Source organism: Dunckerocampus dactyliophorus, chromosome 10 (genome assembly GCF_027744805.1).
Source record: "Dunckerocampus dactyliophorus isolate RoL2022-P2 chromosome 10, RoL_Ddac_1.1, whole genome shotgun sequence".
Classification (NCBI taxonomy): domain Eukaryota; kingdom Metazoa; phylum Chordata; class Actinopteri; order Syngnathiformes; family Syngnathidae; genus Dunckerocampus; species Dunckerocampus dactyliophorus.
The window spans coordinates 12488379-12504122 of record NC_072828.1 but is presented as its reverse complement, the minus strand read 5'-3'; the positions used below and the strand labels follow the sequence as shown (position 1 = coordinate 12504122).

Sequence of the window (15744 nt, the reverse complement as noted above, 5' to 3'; positions counted from 1 at the left end):
CTTGGAAAAGTAAACAATCCCATACTCAAAATGTCATAATGGTAATCATACAACATTTCAGACTGAACATAGTGTTTTCAACACTCTAGGCTCAACATGTTTCACGACAGTCCCAACCCAGATCACATTCCTTATTAGTGGGTGAACAATCAAACGCTTGGTGAATTCTGCTTGCACCCTCCTTGAAATGAATCCAAAAATGTTCGGTGTTCTAGCTAGCCGGCCAACTGGCCAGCGCTAGCTAGTTAGCTAATGGCCGGTGCTAGCAGCTCATGAATGGCGCTAGCAATTAGCGGCCGGCGCGTTTCGGCGGCAGCTCAAGCCCAAGCGTAGTTTATAAGACACTAACAACCGATTGCCTCTCTCACGATACCCGGTGCATGTCTCCACAATCAATTAATCTAAAATGAATGACTGATTATTATCGATACAGCATTCGTTTATCGGCTAATCGGAATCATTAGCTCCTCAATCTGGTTATCCGGTTGCATCGCTTTGTCGTTCACATCTCTATCATATTCCTCTGCTTCCTCGTCACTACTTTCAAACAAATGCGACATCGCAGTTCCTCGGCGTTCATGCACTCAACTTGTTCATTTTGTTTAAAACGGAAATATTCCCACACTGGGGATGTGGCATTCGCCTTCGAAACGATCCCTTTTGTGCCGTCATTCATATTAGCGTATGCTTTCTCACGAGGCTAATTTGCTGCTAGCCAAGATCGCCCCACTTCCACGTACAGGGAAAAAGAGGGGAGGAGATGACAGGAGGGTTCACTCTCTCCGTTCATTCCACTGTAGCACCAACGCGCACTGACAGCTGCAGAACGAACCCTCTTGTCATCCAGCCTGAAAGAGAGACAAGGTATACAAACACGAATGCATGCACATGTCAATTTATCAAGGTCAGCTAAAATGATCGACATTGTTTATTTTATCGTTTGATTAATCAATTTATCGATTATTGTGACAGGCCTACAGACTAGTTTCATTGTGCGATAACCAAGAGACTGGGGAAAAATTTTGGCAAAAAACAAATCAGATGAAAACAGGCGTTCAAAAATCGAGGTTTGACTGTATATATAAAATAGCTTCATTTTTTTTTTACTTTAATAGTGATTTAGAGTGCAGTCATTGGTCATAAAACCTACATCAGGATGTTGTCTGCAGACATAGATTTTAATGGCAATGTTTTTTGACCCGATGCTAATTAGATTCCCCGCCTATTATTTGCTTTTATATGTAGAACACACATCGACCATAGAAGACGTTGTTCGTTAATTAAATAGAGGCGTTAATTTGAGAATTTACAGTAACCAAACCTGATGTCCATCACTTGTTTAAATCAAACATCTTTTCTCCTTAATTAGATGAATACCGTATTATAAAGGAAGGGTTTATTACTTACTTAACCATGTGAGAAATGATACCAATGTCATGTGTCATGTGCTTGCTTGTGGTCACACGAGCATTTGACATTATGTCACATGCTTCAACATTGGTAATATTTTACTGAAATAAAGGAACCTGTTGTATTTGAGTCACCGACATCATTAGCAATCCACTGCATCTGTGAGCAGCAAGTTGGGTGACAACAACCGCCGTGTGCGTTAGTTGGCATTTGCGGAAATTTAGGTTGGCCTCACAAGCGTCAGAAACATGCGCGAAATGGCACACACTGCGTCCTGTTAGTTCGTTGACTGACAGATTTCTAAAGTAGGTCATCTATGCAAATGCCAGCCTGTCAGTTCACATCAACAGATAGATACCAAGCAAGATCAGCACCCTGCGACTTAAAAGCAGGAGGGCCTCACTCTGTTTTTGAAGCATAAAAACCATATAAATGTAGTGTGTAGGACCAAATATAATATTAAAATTGTGTATATGGTCTGTAAATTCAAATAATTGAAAGTTTACTGAAAAATTACATGTAGAAACCTTTTTTAACGCAATTAGATGCGCAGACTTGTATGGTCTGTTTTACAATCAACTAGTTCAATGATTTTTATGTATGTCACATTATGAGAATGTTACGTTAAATGTACATTTGTGTGATTGATTGACATCATTTTAGGATGAAACGTAATACACCGTACATGAGCCAATTAAAGCTTCTAATCAAAGTCAATCAGTGGTCGCACGGTGGCCTAGTGGTTAGCATGTTTGGCCACATCCGGAAGATCTGGGTTTGAATCTCCGTTTGGGCATCTCTGTGTGGAGTTTACATGTTCTCCCTGTGCGTGGGTTTTCTCTGGGTACTCCTCCCACATTCGAAAAACATGCATGTTAGATGATGTTGCCCATTAGTATGAATGTGAGTATGAATGGTTGTCTATATGTGCCCTGTGATAGGCTGGCGACCAGTCCAGGGTGTACCCCGCCTCTTGCCCAAAAGTCAGCTGGAATACGCTCCAGCATACACCAAGTAGGAGGACAAGCAGCATAGAATATGAGTCATCAGCATCTAGCAGCTTTATCTACCTCTACATCTGCTTCAAATGTTGTTGGCGTTGGTGTGAAAGTGTGTTACACTTGGCGTGCTGTTGTTTACAATGAACTCATCAGCGGTATTATTGCTGGCTGAGCAATTTGCACTTGCATTTGCATTTGTTAGAATATTGCTTCTGTTGCTGCTGTGTTGTGCAATATACTTGTTAATGAATGACCATTATTACTTGTCATGGATGTTTTATGTTCATTTATTTGTTATTCTGGCATAAAATAAGGATTAAAAGACCATTCTAAATCAGCATCCTACTCTCCTTCGTCTTGCAGACTCTACAGGGCCGATGACCACGGCCCACCGTCACCCACACTCACACCCCCCACCCATGGGCGACATGGTGGGCCACCCATCCGTCATCAGCACCTCCAGGCACCTTCCATCACCTATGTCCAACTTGGGCTCCCCAATGAACGGCCTGGCCTCACCGTACTCCGTCATCACCTCATCCCTGGGTTCACCTGCTGTATCACTGCCATCCACACCCAACCTGAACTTCGGACCGCTTGGTAGTCCGCAGGTGAGGGAAACGTCTGTCGACTTGTAAGGTCCTGCTGTTGGTGTGGGTTTTAAACAATGGAAACGTAAGTGCCCTAGTACTTTGGAATGAACATGCGTTGGAATGAACATTTAGCAATGATTCCCAACTGGTGGGTCAATACTCAAATGTTGGTTGTGAATAAATTTACAAAGAATATTGTGTTATTATTACACATATAAGGTATATATTGTTCATATTATATTTTTCCACCCATCCATATGTTGAGACCAGTTGTGAACTCTTGTGCCAGAGAAACACAAACTCTCCAAAGATGAAGAGTGACATTTTTGACAACAACTGATACTTTGACCTAAATTTAAGATGACCCTGACTACACTTTATAGACCCATTTTTGGAAAAATATTTTTTGAGACCAGATTGACCTTTTTTGGGTGATAGTGGCACAGGAGCTACAGCAGGTCGTCCAGAAACCGGAAGGTTCGTGGTTCGATCCTCGCTCCCTTCACCCAGTCGCTGTTGTTGTATCTGGGCAAGACACTTCGCCACCTTGCCTCCGGTGCTACCCACACTGGTGTATGAATGTGAATGAATGCTTGGTGGTGGTCAGAGAGGCCGTAGGCGTGAATTGGCAGCCACGTTTCCGTCAGTCTACCCCAGGGCAGCTGTGGTAACAGATGTAGATTACCACCACCAGTGTGTGACTGAGGAGTGAATGAATAATGGGTTCACTTCACTGTGAAGCGCTTTGGGTACCCTGAAAAGTGCAAAATAAAATCTAATCCATTGTTATTATTATTATTATTAAAAATCATATGTGCAACAACTGGTACAACTCGTCTGTTGTATGACTCTGCTACATTGATCATCAACGTTTTAAAATTAGCACAGTAACGCCTCGTCTGTTCAACTAACTTGATAACAGCCTTTGAGACATTTTTTTTTCTTTAGTGGGTTTTGGTCTCGCACCTGCATTTCTCCAGGTCACTGGTTTGGGTGTGAGTGACTGGAAGAAAAGCTCTGACTGGCTTAGGTGGGGAGAAATCGGCACATCTGTTGGTTTGCATGTATACATTTATTAAGACCCTAAAAGACACATGGGGAAAAAATATCGTCTTCTAAAAAAGAAATTGTGTCAATGTGGTAATATTATTACAATTACTACTGTATTATTATTATTATGCTGCTGTCCAACTCATATTTGCGCAATATCCTCCCAGCTGTTCTACAAAGGTTGTTTGTTTCTGCGCCTGATTGAAAGTAATGTCGTAAATAGTTCCTCACCAGCCTGTTCACAAAGTTTGCATTGAATCTCAATGTGCCACCCCCATAGTTTGCGCTAGTATGCTTGATGCGTATCTCTAAAGGTGAGACTTACAGAAACATGGAAGAAATTAACATAGGACGGACATAAAATTAGTCACTGAGAGAAAAGAACAGCCTCCTTGTTTACTTGACTTTTTTCCACATGTCCTTATGCTCTATTTGCCTCTCGAAATGCATGCGTCCTTTTATGATGCAGTTTTGTCATTTCTGTTTTGTAATGTATCCTAATATGGTTCTTTTCAATGAGGACTCTTTCCAGTACTCTTGTGTTTGTGTGTGTGCGTGTGTGTGTGTGTGTGTGTTTGTGTGTGTGTGTGTGTGTGTGTAACTCTATATACAGTATATAAAATAAATGGGAGGATTCTCCATTTTCTGCCTGCCACAATGGACCAAGAGAGCTAATGGTTGCTCGTGGAATGAACTAGAATATTGTGTGTTGATTGTCCACAAACATATGCTTGAGAGGCTGAATGGATGCCAGTGCTGCAGGGCTCAGCACACAATGCACTCTACATACTTTCCAATGACAGTATGGATCTATGCCTTTAGGGACAGTCGGTGTTAATACCATTTCATGATGAGACTCTTGATGATGAGGTGGTGCGGTGTTTTCCCAACAACAAACCCTGGATGACCTCTGAGATCAAGGCCCTGCTGAACAAGAAGAAGAGGGTCTTCAACTCGGGGGACAAGGAGGAGCCGCGCAGAGTCCAGAGGGAACTCCGGCATAAGATCAGGAAGGGGAAGGACTGCTACAGGAGGAAACTGGAGAAGCGGCTGGAGCAGAATAATGCCAGGGAAGTCTGGAGAGGCCTGCAGACCATCACAGGCCATGGCAAAGGAGTGGGGAGAGACCAAGCCAGTGGGGACAAAATCTGGGCAGATGAGCTCAATCTGTTTTTCAACAGATTTGAGTCTGCCCCCCCTCCATCCCCTACCCACTCACCACTCTTCACCCCTACATCCACATCCCAGCCATCCTCTACCCCCCTCTCCATAATTGATGATCAGGTGAGAAGTCAACTAAAGAAGATCAAGGCAAGGAAGGCCCCAGGACCGGACGGCATCAGCCCAAGAATCATCAAGGACTGTGCTGACCAGCTCTGTGGAGTGTTAAGGCACTTGTTCAATCTCAGCCTGAGCCTGGAGAAAGTCCCGGCCCTGTGGAAGACCTCCTGTGTGGTCCCGATACCAAAGACACCACGTCCCAAGGAGCCTAACCACTTCAGGCCTGTTGCCTTGACCTCTCACCTGATGAAGACCATGGAGAGGATTATCCTGCAGCACCTGCGACCCCTGGTGGGCACTCAGCTGGACCCCCTGCAGTTTGCTTACCGGCCTAGGATCGGAGTAGACGACGCAGTGATCTACCTGCTGCACAGATCACTGCTACACCTGGAGGACAGCAGGAGCGCTGTGAGGATCATGTTTTTTGACTTCTCCAGTGCCTTTAACACTATCCAGCCGTCACTGCTCAGAGTGAAGATGGAGAGGGTGGGAGTAGACCAACAACTGACTGCATGGATTATAGACTACCTCACCAACAGACCACAGTATGTGAGGCTCCGTCACTGTGTGTCTGACATGGTACTCTGCAGCACAGGTGCCCCTCAGGGTACGGTGCTCTCCCCTTTCCTCTTCACCCTCTACACCTCGGACTTCACACACAACTCCCCACAGTGTCACATCCAGAAGTTCTCCGATGACACAGCCATTGTTGGTTGTGTTTCGGAGGGGAATGATCTGGAATACAGGACGGTCATCAGGGACTTTGTCAGCTGGAGTGAGCTTAACCAGCTGCAACTCAACACCAGCAAGACAAAGGAGATGATCATTAACTTCCAGAGGAAAACATCCCACTTCACACCGGTGAACATCCAGGGAGCGTACATATAGTTGGTAGACAGCTACAAATTCCTGGGTGTTCACCTTACCAACAAACTGGACTGGTCCGTCAACACCCACGCCCTCTACAAGAAGGGCCAGAGTCGCCTCCACCTGCTGAGGAGACTGAGGTCCTTTGGTGTGTGCAGGACTCTCTTACGGACCTTCTATGACTCTGTGGTGGCACAACAGGGCAGGAGAAATGAGTCTCCAGTGTTTAAACTTCACACTGATTGTGTCATGTGCTTTCACGCAGACACCATCCTACCTCGGTTTTACAGCCCTGATACTGCCTCCAAAGCCAGAAAATTGGTGGGTTCTCCCCCGTGGGTTTTCTTCGGGTACTCCTGTTTCCTCTCAGATTCCAAAAGAAAACATGCATGTTAGGTTAATTGGCGACTAAATTGTTCGTAGGTATGAATGTGGGTGTGAATGGTTGTTTGTCGATACAGTATGTGCCCTGTGATTGGCTGGCGACCAGTCCAGAGTGTACGCTGCCTCTCGCCCAAAGTTAAATGCTTACTTTTGTTGAAAGTTGCGACTCATAAAGGACAAACCTCCTTCCTCATGGACATGATACCACAAGATGAGCTTGCCCCTTGTATGCGCCCACCACTTCATAAAGCAAATATAACGATGACAACAAAAATAGCTCACAAGAGTTACATTTTCTGGCAGTACAGTGCCTTACTGTAGCTATTAAGTGATTTTGGTTATTATCAAGAAAACCATGGAAATGGTTAGCGAGCAGCTCTTAAATTAAACTCTTATGAGCTATTTTTGTTGCCATCATTGTATTTTTCTAAACAAAGGTACCTTTAGTTGTGGATCAAAAAAGGTTGGGCACCACTGTTGTAAGGTACCTGGCAGCTCAGAAAGAACTCGAAGTGAGATGCAGATTCACCTTTGAACGCTGTATGTTCTTCGTAGCCTGTGTTGTATAAAGAATGTATGATGTATCAATAATACATACACGATGCTACCGGGATGTTGTTGTATGTCTAGACCCATATTGACATTTAGAGTTGTATTGTGTACACTTGTTAAATGAATTATTAGTGAAAACTGGGGAAGAGTGCGCTGCTCACAAAGAGAAAAGTAAAAGTGGGTGGGGTGAATGCTCATTTAAGAACAAGTGTCTCCCCTCAGGGCACGTGCAGCATGCTTGTGGAAAGCTGACAGGAAAAATCCCACGCATGCTCGTCCCTCCTCTGGAAGGTCACGCCACCGCCACCGCAGAGGTCTGGGATGGGTCGGCCATTAGAGGATAGTCAAGAGGAAGAGTGCACATTGTAAATAAGTGATAGCAAAAGCCTGAGGTGACGTGTATGGGAAGCGTGTCCTTTATGTCACACTGCATCAAATATATAGGACATGAGGGCATGTGTGGGTCAGCCTTTTCCAGCTAGGATGCAGATGTTTGCTCATAAACAGCTAGAAAAATGACATTGTTTGGCTCTCGTCAGCGTAAAAGGGTCAAAGGACGGGGAAATCATAAGGGAACGGTGACAAAAAAGAAAAAACGACCAGTGATCGACTGCATTTTTCCAACTAGTCAAATTTCTCATAAAGTCTTTCATGACAGGCAACTATTAAATACTGCAAATGTGCTAATTATAGCGACACTTATTTACCTAAAGTGCAAAGAGGACGGGAAATTAACTCATTCAATACCAAAAATCTATTTATACGTTTTTTTAAACCCGAGTGCTCGCTCCCAAAGACGGATTTGTACATCTTTTACGTTTTTTTGCGCTAGAGGCAAAATGAGGTGATGGACCAAGTGCACAAAAAAAGAGGTAACCTTTTATGCAGTTTTAAGCCATAAAAACTGCCACATGGTGGCAGAAGTACATTTGATAAGCGCTCGGCATGCATCTTTTGCATATATTAACATGCTCGACAGCAAGGAGGAAGTGAGAGAGCGTGGAGGAGTGTAGCGCGCAGAAGGTTATGCATTGTAGGGAAATTTTCACGCATGCGTACGCACACACGCACACGTGCACACGTGCACACACACAGTTTAGTTCCAAATATGAAAATTGCTAATAGTTCATAGTGTTACATTTGTAACAATTTGTATTTTGATGTAAAACAACCTTTTATGTGTTGTTTATGTTGTGGTATAGTTGTTTAGATATTTGAGCTGTCACAAAAGCAAAAAAATTAGTGTCAAAGTGAAAGTTATGCTTGAAATGTATCTTTTCACAAAAAACTGTTTTTCTCCCTTTTGTTGTTGGGAACTGATATTTTCCTGAAACTTACCTATGTTCTACTGCTGATTACTATAGGAAAAGGTAGAAACAAACTCTTTTTTTCTTATAGAAGACGAGCATCTAGTCTTTCTTTTGGTAGGTTCCATGTTTATATAGCCATAGGGCACAATATTCTGTGTGCCTTGAAAAATCAGTCAAAATCATCAGAAATGGCCGGTATTGAAGGGGTTGAATTTTGAAAAATGGCTGGGATTGAATGAGTTAATTGGAAGCAGGTGATAATAATAAATACCAATATAGGCACCGTTTAAGCACCGTTTCAAAAGTGCTAATATAGCACAGGTATCGGATAATATGCAAACAATACCCACCCCCACCTAAGTTACCAAATATGGTTCCTTGCCAGAGGCCACTCAACTAAAAAACACTCAGAATTAAGGTAAAAACTCACATTGCGGCCAAATGCTAACCTAAATAGAGTGGAACCGTGATCAATGCAATGCAATGCAATATAGCGAAATGTATTATTGTTCTGTTATGTCAAAATGATTACTGTGACTAAAGGTTAATAAAACAGCACTGAGACATCATATTGCCGTTGGGACAAGAAAGTTTGGACAAGAACGGTCTAAGTGAGCTCATGTGTGTGCAAAAGTCAAGGCTTTACTCAACAGCCTCATTATTACCCACTGAGGATGTGTGATTGCCCCCGTCTGTCTCTGTTTGACAACTACACTAGCATGTGACTAATCTGAGGAAACAAAAACCATGACAAGACTGAGCATGTGATCACATCCTCAGACACTTTCACACTAAAAGCTTGTGTGACTGAGGGGAAGGGGAATGAGGGCAAAAAAAAACATGAAGTAGGAACATGCCACGAGATTACCGTTCACTCTTACTTCCTGTCCTCATCAGCTTTGTTTTGCTTTATGGCAGATGAATTCTATGAACAGCGTTAGCAGCTCAGAGGACATCAAGCCTCCGCCGGGCCTGCAGAACCTGGGGAGCATGAACTACCAGTGCACCAGCCCGGGCGGGATGTCCAAGCACATCTGCGCCATCTGTGGGGATCGCTCTTCGGGTAAGGGTGGGGGGAAAGCTTCATCAGCAAAAACATTCCTTCAGCAAAGATGTTTGTATTTGTGCAGGCAAACACTATGGCGTGTACAGCTGTGAGGGATGCAAAGGCTTCTTCAAGAGGACCGTCCGCAAAGATCTCACCTACACTTGTCGGGATAGCAAAGAGTGCCTGATAGACAAGCGCCAGCGCAACCGCTGCCAGTACTGTCGCTACCAAAAGTGCCTGGCCATGGGCATGAAGAGAGAAGGTAGTTTACATTTATTTACATTTATTGGTTATGAATGCGTACATTTAAGTCTTTTAAAGTGTTGAGAGAATGAAAAATATTGCCCCTTACAGCTATCACAACATTGGTTCTGTTGCTGTCATGTTGGGCAATATAGCTTTTAGTAAACTACCATCCATCCGGCAGCATATAAAGGTTTAAAAATAAAAAAAAATTGCAAACAAATAAAATAATAAAATAAATAAAATCTATAATGAAATAAAAATGCACACTATATAAAATAGTTGTCATATTATAATGAAATAGAACTTCAGAACCAATTTAATAGAATTAAATACGATAGTAACATAAATATTAATAATAAGAAATAATGTAAATCCAATTAATGCTTTCCAGAAAGCCAAAAATGTGAACACAAAACGCGTGTTTATAGTTTTACAATTATAGTTTTACTTGAAGAAAACAATTTGAAATGCATATAAATAATGAATGAAAGGGATAAATAAACATTTAAGGTTACTTTTACGCTCACTGAAGACGTGATTCTTGACGTGACTGAACAGGAAGGTGGTGGTGGTTGACCTCACTGCCACATCGTGGGAACAGTCGCATCTTCAGTGAAGGTAAAAATAAAGTTAAATGTTAATTTATCCCTTTCTTTTGTCATTTTTATGCATTTAGAATTATTTTATGCATGCAAAACTATAATTGTAAAACTTTATAAATGTGTTTTGTCTTACCATTTTTGAGAGTCAATCGCTAATCACATCATAGACAGGCGAAAATAGCTCCAGCGCTGCACTTTGGACATACCTGGTATAAGTGATGTCACTGAACTAACCCTGGTGTTCAAAATACAGCTGTGCAGGAAGAAAGGCAGCGGGGGAAAGAACGGGGGGAGAATGAGGTGGAGTCCACCGGCACTTTCAACGAGGATATGCCTGTGGACAAAATCCTGGACGCCGAGCTGGCCGTGGAACCCAAAACTGAAACGTACACGGATGGCAGCCCCGGCAACTCGGTAAGAGTTGTAGTTTTGTAGTTACCATTTAAATACGCATATCACTGGTCATTCCGTGTGGTCTGCTAAGCAGGAATGCTATTGCTTTGGTTGACACCTGCCGCAAGATGCTTGGGGTAATTGAGGTCAAAGGTCAAATCAACTGTTTTCTTAGATCAATGCATAACACTTTGATCCTTTTCAAGTCTTCATGGACTGTTTTACATCAAAACAAGAACACTATTTTGAAAAAACTGATAGTTTTTTTTTATCAGTTTTTGTTTCCAACTGGTGTTTTAACTTCAGCAGCAATAATGGCAACCATTGGGGTTGTGAACAAAAAACGATGCGACCGGATATCCGGTTTGACAAGCGAGAGATGCAGCTGCATTGGTAGCAGCCTCATGGATCAAGAAGAATCAGCCATAAATCCTTAGATTAGCCGATTGTAGAGTCATGCACCGGGTATCACAAGACTAGCAACCAGTTGACGGTCCGTCTCTTAAACAACTCAAGAGCCTGCGCTGCCGGCCAAGCGATTGTCGCACATGCTCCTTAGCTTAGCATGACTGAAAACGAGAATGAATCTAAATAGCATTAGAAGCGCTAGCATTAGCAGCGCACTAGCCAGTCACCGCGAAAGATTTTCAACACATCAGCAAAACATACGTACATTATAGTGATCTAATTTATCTTACTTATTGTGTATTGTGTAAAACTAAGACAGAAACAACATCAAATTAAAAGCACTAAATGAATACAGAGCCACCATCCACCAGTACGAGGCCAGAGTTTGTTTTTCAGCCTAGTGGTTAGCATGATGGCATCACAGTCTGGGGATCGGGGTTCACATCTCCGTTGGAACATCTCTGTGTGGAGTTTGCAAGTTCTCACAGGCGGATCTTCAGTCTCCTTATATTCTGTTATTATAATGGATAAAATTAAGAAAGATTAAATCTTTTGTCTTCATTTATAAGCTGTGTTATATTTTGCAGCTACAGACAATTTTTCTTAAGTGGAAGATTATTGTGTTTTTGTTCAGATAATATCAGATTATTGTTCCATATCAAAAGTAAAGAACAGCACTATTGATTTTGATACATCAATTCAATACAAGATGGCTGATGTGAAAAGTCAAATTCGGCCTGTGTTGAAATGATCTTGCTCAAAAGTAAGGGACAATTTTCTGTTGAGTAAGGATACTATCGCTTTTGAGATACTTGAGGTCAAAGCTCAAATATTCACACTTTCTTCCATGATCAAAGCGTTAATCGTATTGTTTTTTTTGTTTGATAATCAATACAAGAGGTAAGTAGGGTAAAAGGTTCCTTGTTCCTTGCGACCTCCCCCCCAAATGACATTGACGTAATCCAAGATGCGCAGGGCTAGCCAAAGACATTGTGCAAATCAGCCGCAAAATAGCCTCGTGCTGCACATCATGACTTTTGTTCTGGTATTCCTGCTTTGCTCGTAGACCAATGACCCCGTCACCAACATCTGCCAAGCAGCCGACAAGCAGCTCTTTACTTTAGTGGAGTGGGCCAAGAGGATCCCACACTTCTCTGAACTCCCCCTTGACGACCAGGTCATCTTATTACGAGCAGGTAATCCTATATTACATATTTTAAATGGCATTTGTATACACTGTGGAGCATTTAAACATGTTGTATTGTCCTCAGGGTAGTTTCTCAACCATCCACTTAAGATACAGGATTTAGCATTTAGCTAAATGGAGCAGTAAAACCAGTAAAAAAGTGTTTTTGCAACTGAGGCGGCACTGACCTCTGCTGATAAGGATTTTTTTGCTTTTCTTTTTCTGGTAGGCTGGAACGAGCTGCTCATCGCGTCTTTCTCCCATCGCTCGGTCACTGTGAAAGACGGCATCCTGTTGGCCACGGGCCTCCACGTGCACAGGAGCAGCGCTCACAGTGCCGGAGTGGGCTCCATCTTTGATAGGTGGGGACCTAAAAACAACACCAAAATCTTGACAAATATTGTTTTAGGCACACCCTCAGTACAACCATTACATTTTTAATGAGAAATACCTGAAATGCTGTAATTATAGTAGCAACATTTATCTACCTAAACCACAAAGACTGGGGTTAATTGAAAGCAAAATTGGAGAGAGGCTGTTCCAAAATGTAAAAACGAACAAGTGAATTTTTTTACTTTCCTTATTTAAAACTTATAATGTGTAAAGGAAATGATAAGCATTTATTAACAAGTATAGCAGCACACAGGGACGGGACCTGGTTCGTAGGCCAGCATCTTGGTTAGTGAAAGCATCCATGTGTGGGCGACCCTGGGGGAAATGTGCACTGTCTTTGCGCAAGGACACGACAGCAATGACTGATGGAGTTTGATGGAGGTGGAGGAAGTGCGAGTCGAACTGGGAGCCTTCAGGTTACTGGATGACTGAGCCACGCTGCCCACAAATGCAGCTGCTGCCATGTTGTGGAGTTAATCAAAAAAGACATGAGCAGATTGCCAGAGCTGTTGACGCAAATTGTTTTATTTAATTTTTCAAATAAAAGATCAGCGTTTTTTTGATTTGGTTTGATCACACCAGGCGACTACAGGTGACTTGGCATAAAATTGAATAGAGGTGTTAATTGGAGCATTTATACTCACAATGGCATCAAAGGAGCGATATCCAGTGTCATGGCACATCCCATCTGGTTGTCATCCTCTATGAACCAGGAAATAGCCTGCCAACTAACAAACACAAATAGTTAGTTCATAATTTAGCCTCGATGGAGAGTGTGTGCGCTGCTAAGTGACATTGTATTTCTATGTGGTTGTTAAATTATCTGCACACAAGCTTTTGCACAGTTCCTTCGCACATTCCAACTCGCAAACAGCGTAATTGTGCTACCTAGTGGCCAAGTTTGTACATTACAGTTTCATCAACCCTTCAACTAAATAAATAAATAAATATATAAATAAATAAATAAATACATTTGCCCAGATTGAAGGAGATACTATTTTTGGCCTTCTCAAGAACTTTTCCAAAACACATAACCAGTGTTAATAATTTTGTCCATTGCATGTTTAAGTGACAGAATCTATAGCTTCTCTGATGAAGGTTTGTGTACTTGATGTCCTTTGCAGAGTCCTGACAGAGCTGGTGTCCAAAATGAAAGACATGCAGATGGATAAAACGGAGCTGGGCTGCTTGCGAGCCATTGTCCTCTTTAACCCAGGTCAGTGCTTCCACCAAACCCATTTTTGAAAATATCTATTGTGGTGGACATGACTGACTTTGATTTTTTGTGCATATGTGAATGGAAAAACAAATATGCAATGTGACAAACAAATGGGCTGTGGTCAAAATGTGGTCTAAAAACATTGGCATTAACAGCTGTGGCTGTAGGAAACTTCCTGATATCATTTTTTAAATTAACGCTACAAGATGGTACTAGCTACATTTGAGGCATCCTCAGTGGTCAGCATCCAGCAGCTTTACAGTATCTACCTCTGCATGCGCTTTAATATGTTGGTTGCGCTCCTCATCAGTTGATGTGAAACTCATGCGTATTACACTTGCTGTACTGTTTACATTGAACATTTTTGCTGTAAGTCCCTTAAAACAGCAAATTACTCCTGTCATATAGAGCAGTGGTCCCCAACCTTTTTTGACCCATGGACCGGCTTGTGTTCCCACAAATCTCCCTCGGACCGGGACGGGGGGGGGGGTCGTACATTGTAGCGATCTAATTGATCTTATTTATTATGTACTGTGTAAAACTAAGACATGAATAACATCAAATTAAAAGCTCAAAATGAATGCCGACCCACCATCCACCAGTTCAAGTTCAAGTGTGCTAGCATGAATTAACTTGAGACAAATGTGCACATTAGCACTCAATAAGTCATCAAAACTTACCTTTATGCATTCCCACATAGTATCAGCATTTGACACCAAATATGAGGTGAAATAAAAATGGTAAAAATACAGAAGTAGTCGATCTGTGCGGCATGAGATAAAGTTAGCACACGCACAATGGACATGCGTCACGTGAGACGGATGTAACAGAGAGAATCCGGCCACTTTTCAAAATAAAACATAAAAAAAAAATGAAATAATGGAAATTATTTTTTCTTTCTGTGCGGCCCGGTACCAAATGACCCACGGCCCGGTACCGGGCCAGGGTTGGGGACCACTGATATAGAGGATCTTTGCTGTTTTAATGCTGGCTGAGCTGTTTGCTCTTTACTGCTATTACAGCAATGGTTCTGTGGCTTCTTTGTTGTGCAATATACAGTACTTGTTAATAAATTATCATGGGGTCAAAGAGAGCTGCGTTTTTCTTTCCACTTTCTCATGCACTCCAAACATTATTAAAGTTGTTTTTTTTTAAAGTTACTATAAAATTCTTTCAGATGCGAAAGGTCTGTCAAACCCAATGGAGGTGGAGGGACTGAGGGAAAAGGTCTACGCCTCATTGGAGTCCTACACCAAACAGAAATATCCAGACCAACCGGGCAGGTATAAAACTACAACACAAATGCAGATTTTTCTAAAATGAACAAATTGTTCAAAATGGTAATGAATTTTGTATTTTGTTGCTCAGGTTTGCCAAGCTGCTGCTCCGCCTGCCCGCGCTGCGCTCCATTGGCCTCAAGTGTTTGGAGCACCTGTTCTTCTTCAAGCTTATCGGGGACACGCCCATCGACACGTTCCTCATGGAGATGCTGGAGGCGCCACATCAGATCACATGACCCCTGCCCTCTTCCCCCCTCCGCTACTTGTAAATACTCCCCCCCCCAGCAATGTGAAGATGGATTGGGGGGAAAAAGACTCTTAAATTGTAAAGTTGAAGATTTTATAACAAGTCCCAAAAAAGCATTGTAATTATATCTGAAATTATTTGGAGGTTGTGGTGAGGACTGAGTACACGACCATCACAGTAAATTTGAATAGCATTCATTTGTAAATAGATCATTTGTGGCAACATTTGAGACGGAATCAGATTTTATTCATAGAGTAATTGTATTACATAAAAT

The 15744-nt window shown here is 42.2% G+C and overlaps 1 protein-coding gene across 2 annotated transcripts in view; it reads left to right on the top strand.

Annotated features, from left to right (window-relative positions):
* rxrgb (retinoid X receptor, gamma b) overlaps positions 1-15743 on the top strand; it is a 44680-nt gene extending 28937 nt beyond the window's left edge. The window contains exons 3-11 of one of the 2 annotated variants that reach the window (XM_054789675.1): positions 2775-3022; positions 9367-9511; positions 9579-9758; positions 10598-10758; positions 12212-12341; positions 12561-12693; positions 13849-13940; positions 15121-15226; positions 15312-15743. In XM_054789675.1, coding sequence (XP_054645650.1) covers positions 2775-3022; positions 9367-9511; positions 9579-9758; positions 10598-10758; positions 12212-12341; positions 12561-12693; positions 13849-13940; positions 15121-15226; positions 15312-15459 — 1343 coding nt within the window. In that variant the 3' untranslated portion in view covers positions 15460-15743. The remainder of the gene's footprint in view (positions 1-2774; positions 3023-9366; positions 9512-9578; positions 9759-10597; positions 10759-12211; positions 12342-12560; positions 12694-13848; positions 13941-15120; positions 15227-15311) is intronic. The other variant, XM_054789676.1, reaches the window with a different exon arrangement.
* The last annotated feature ends 1 nt before the right edge of the window (position 15744 follows it).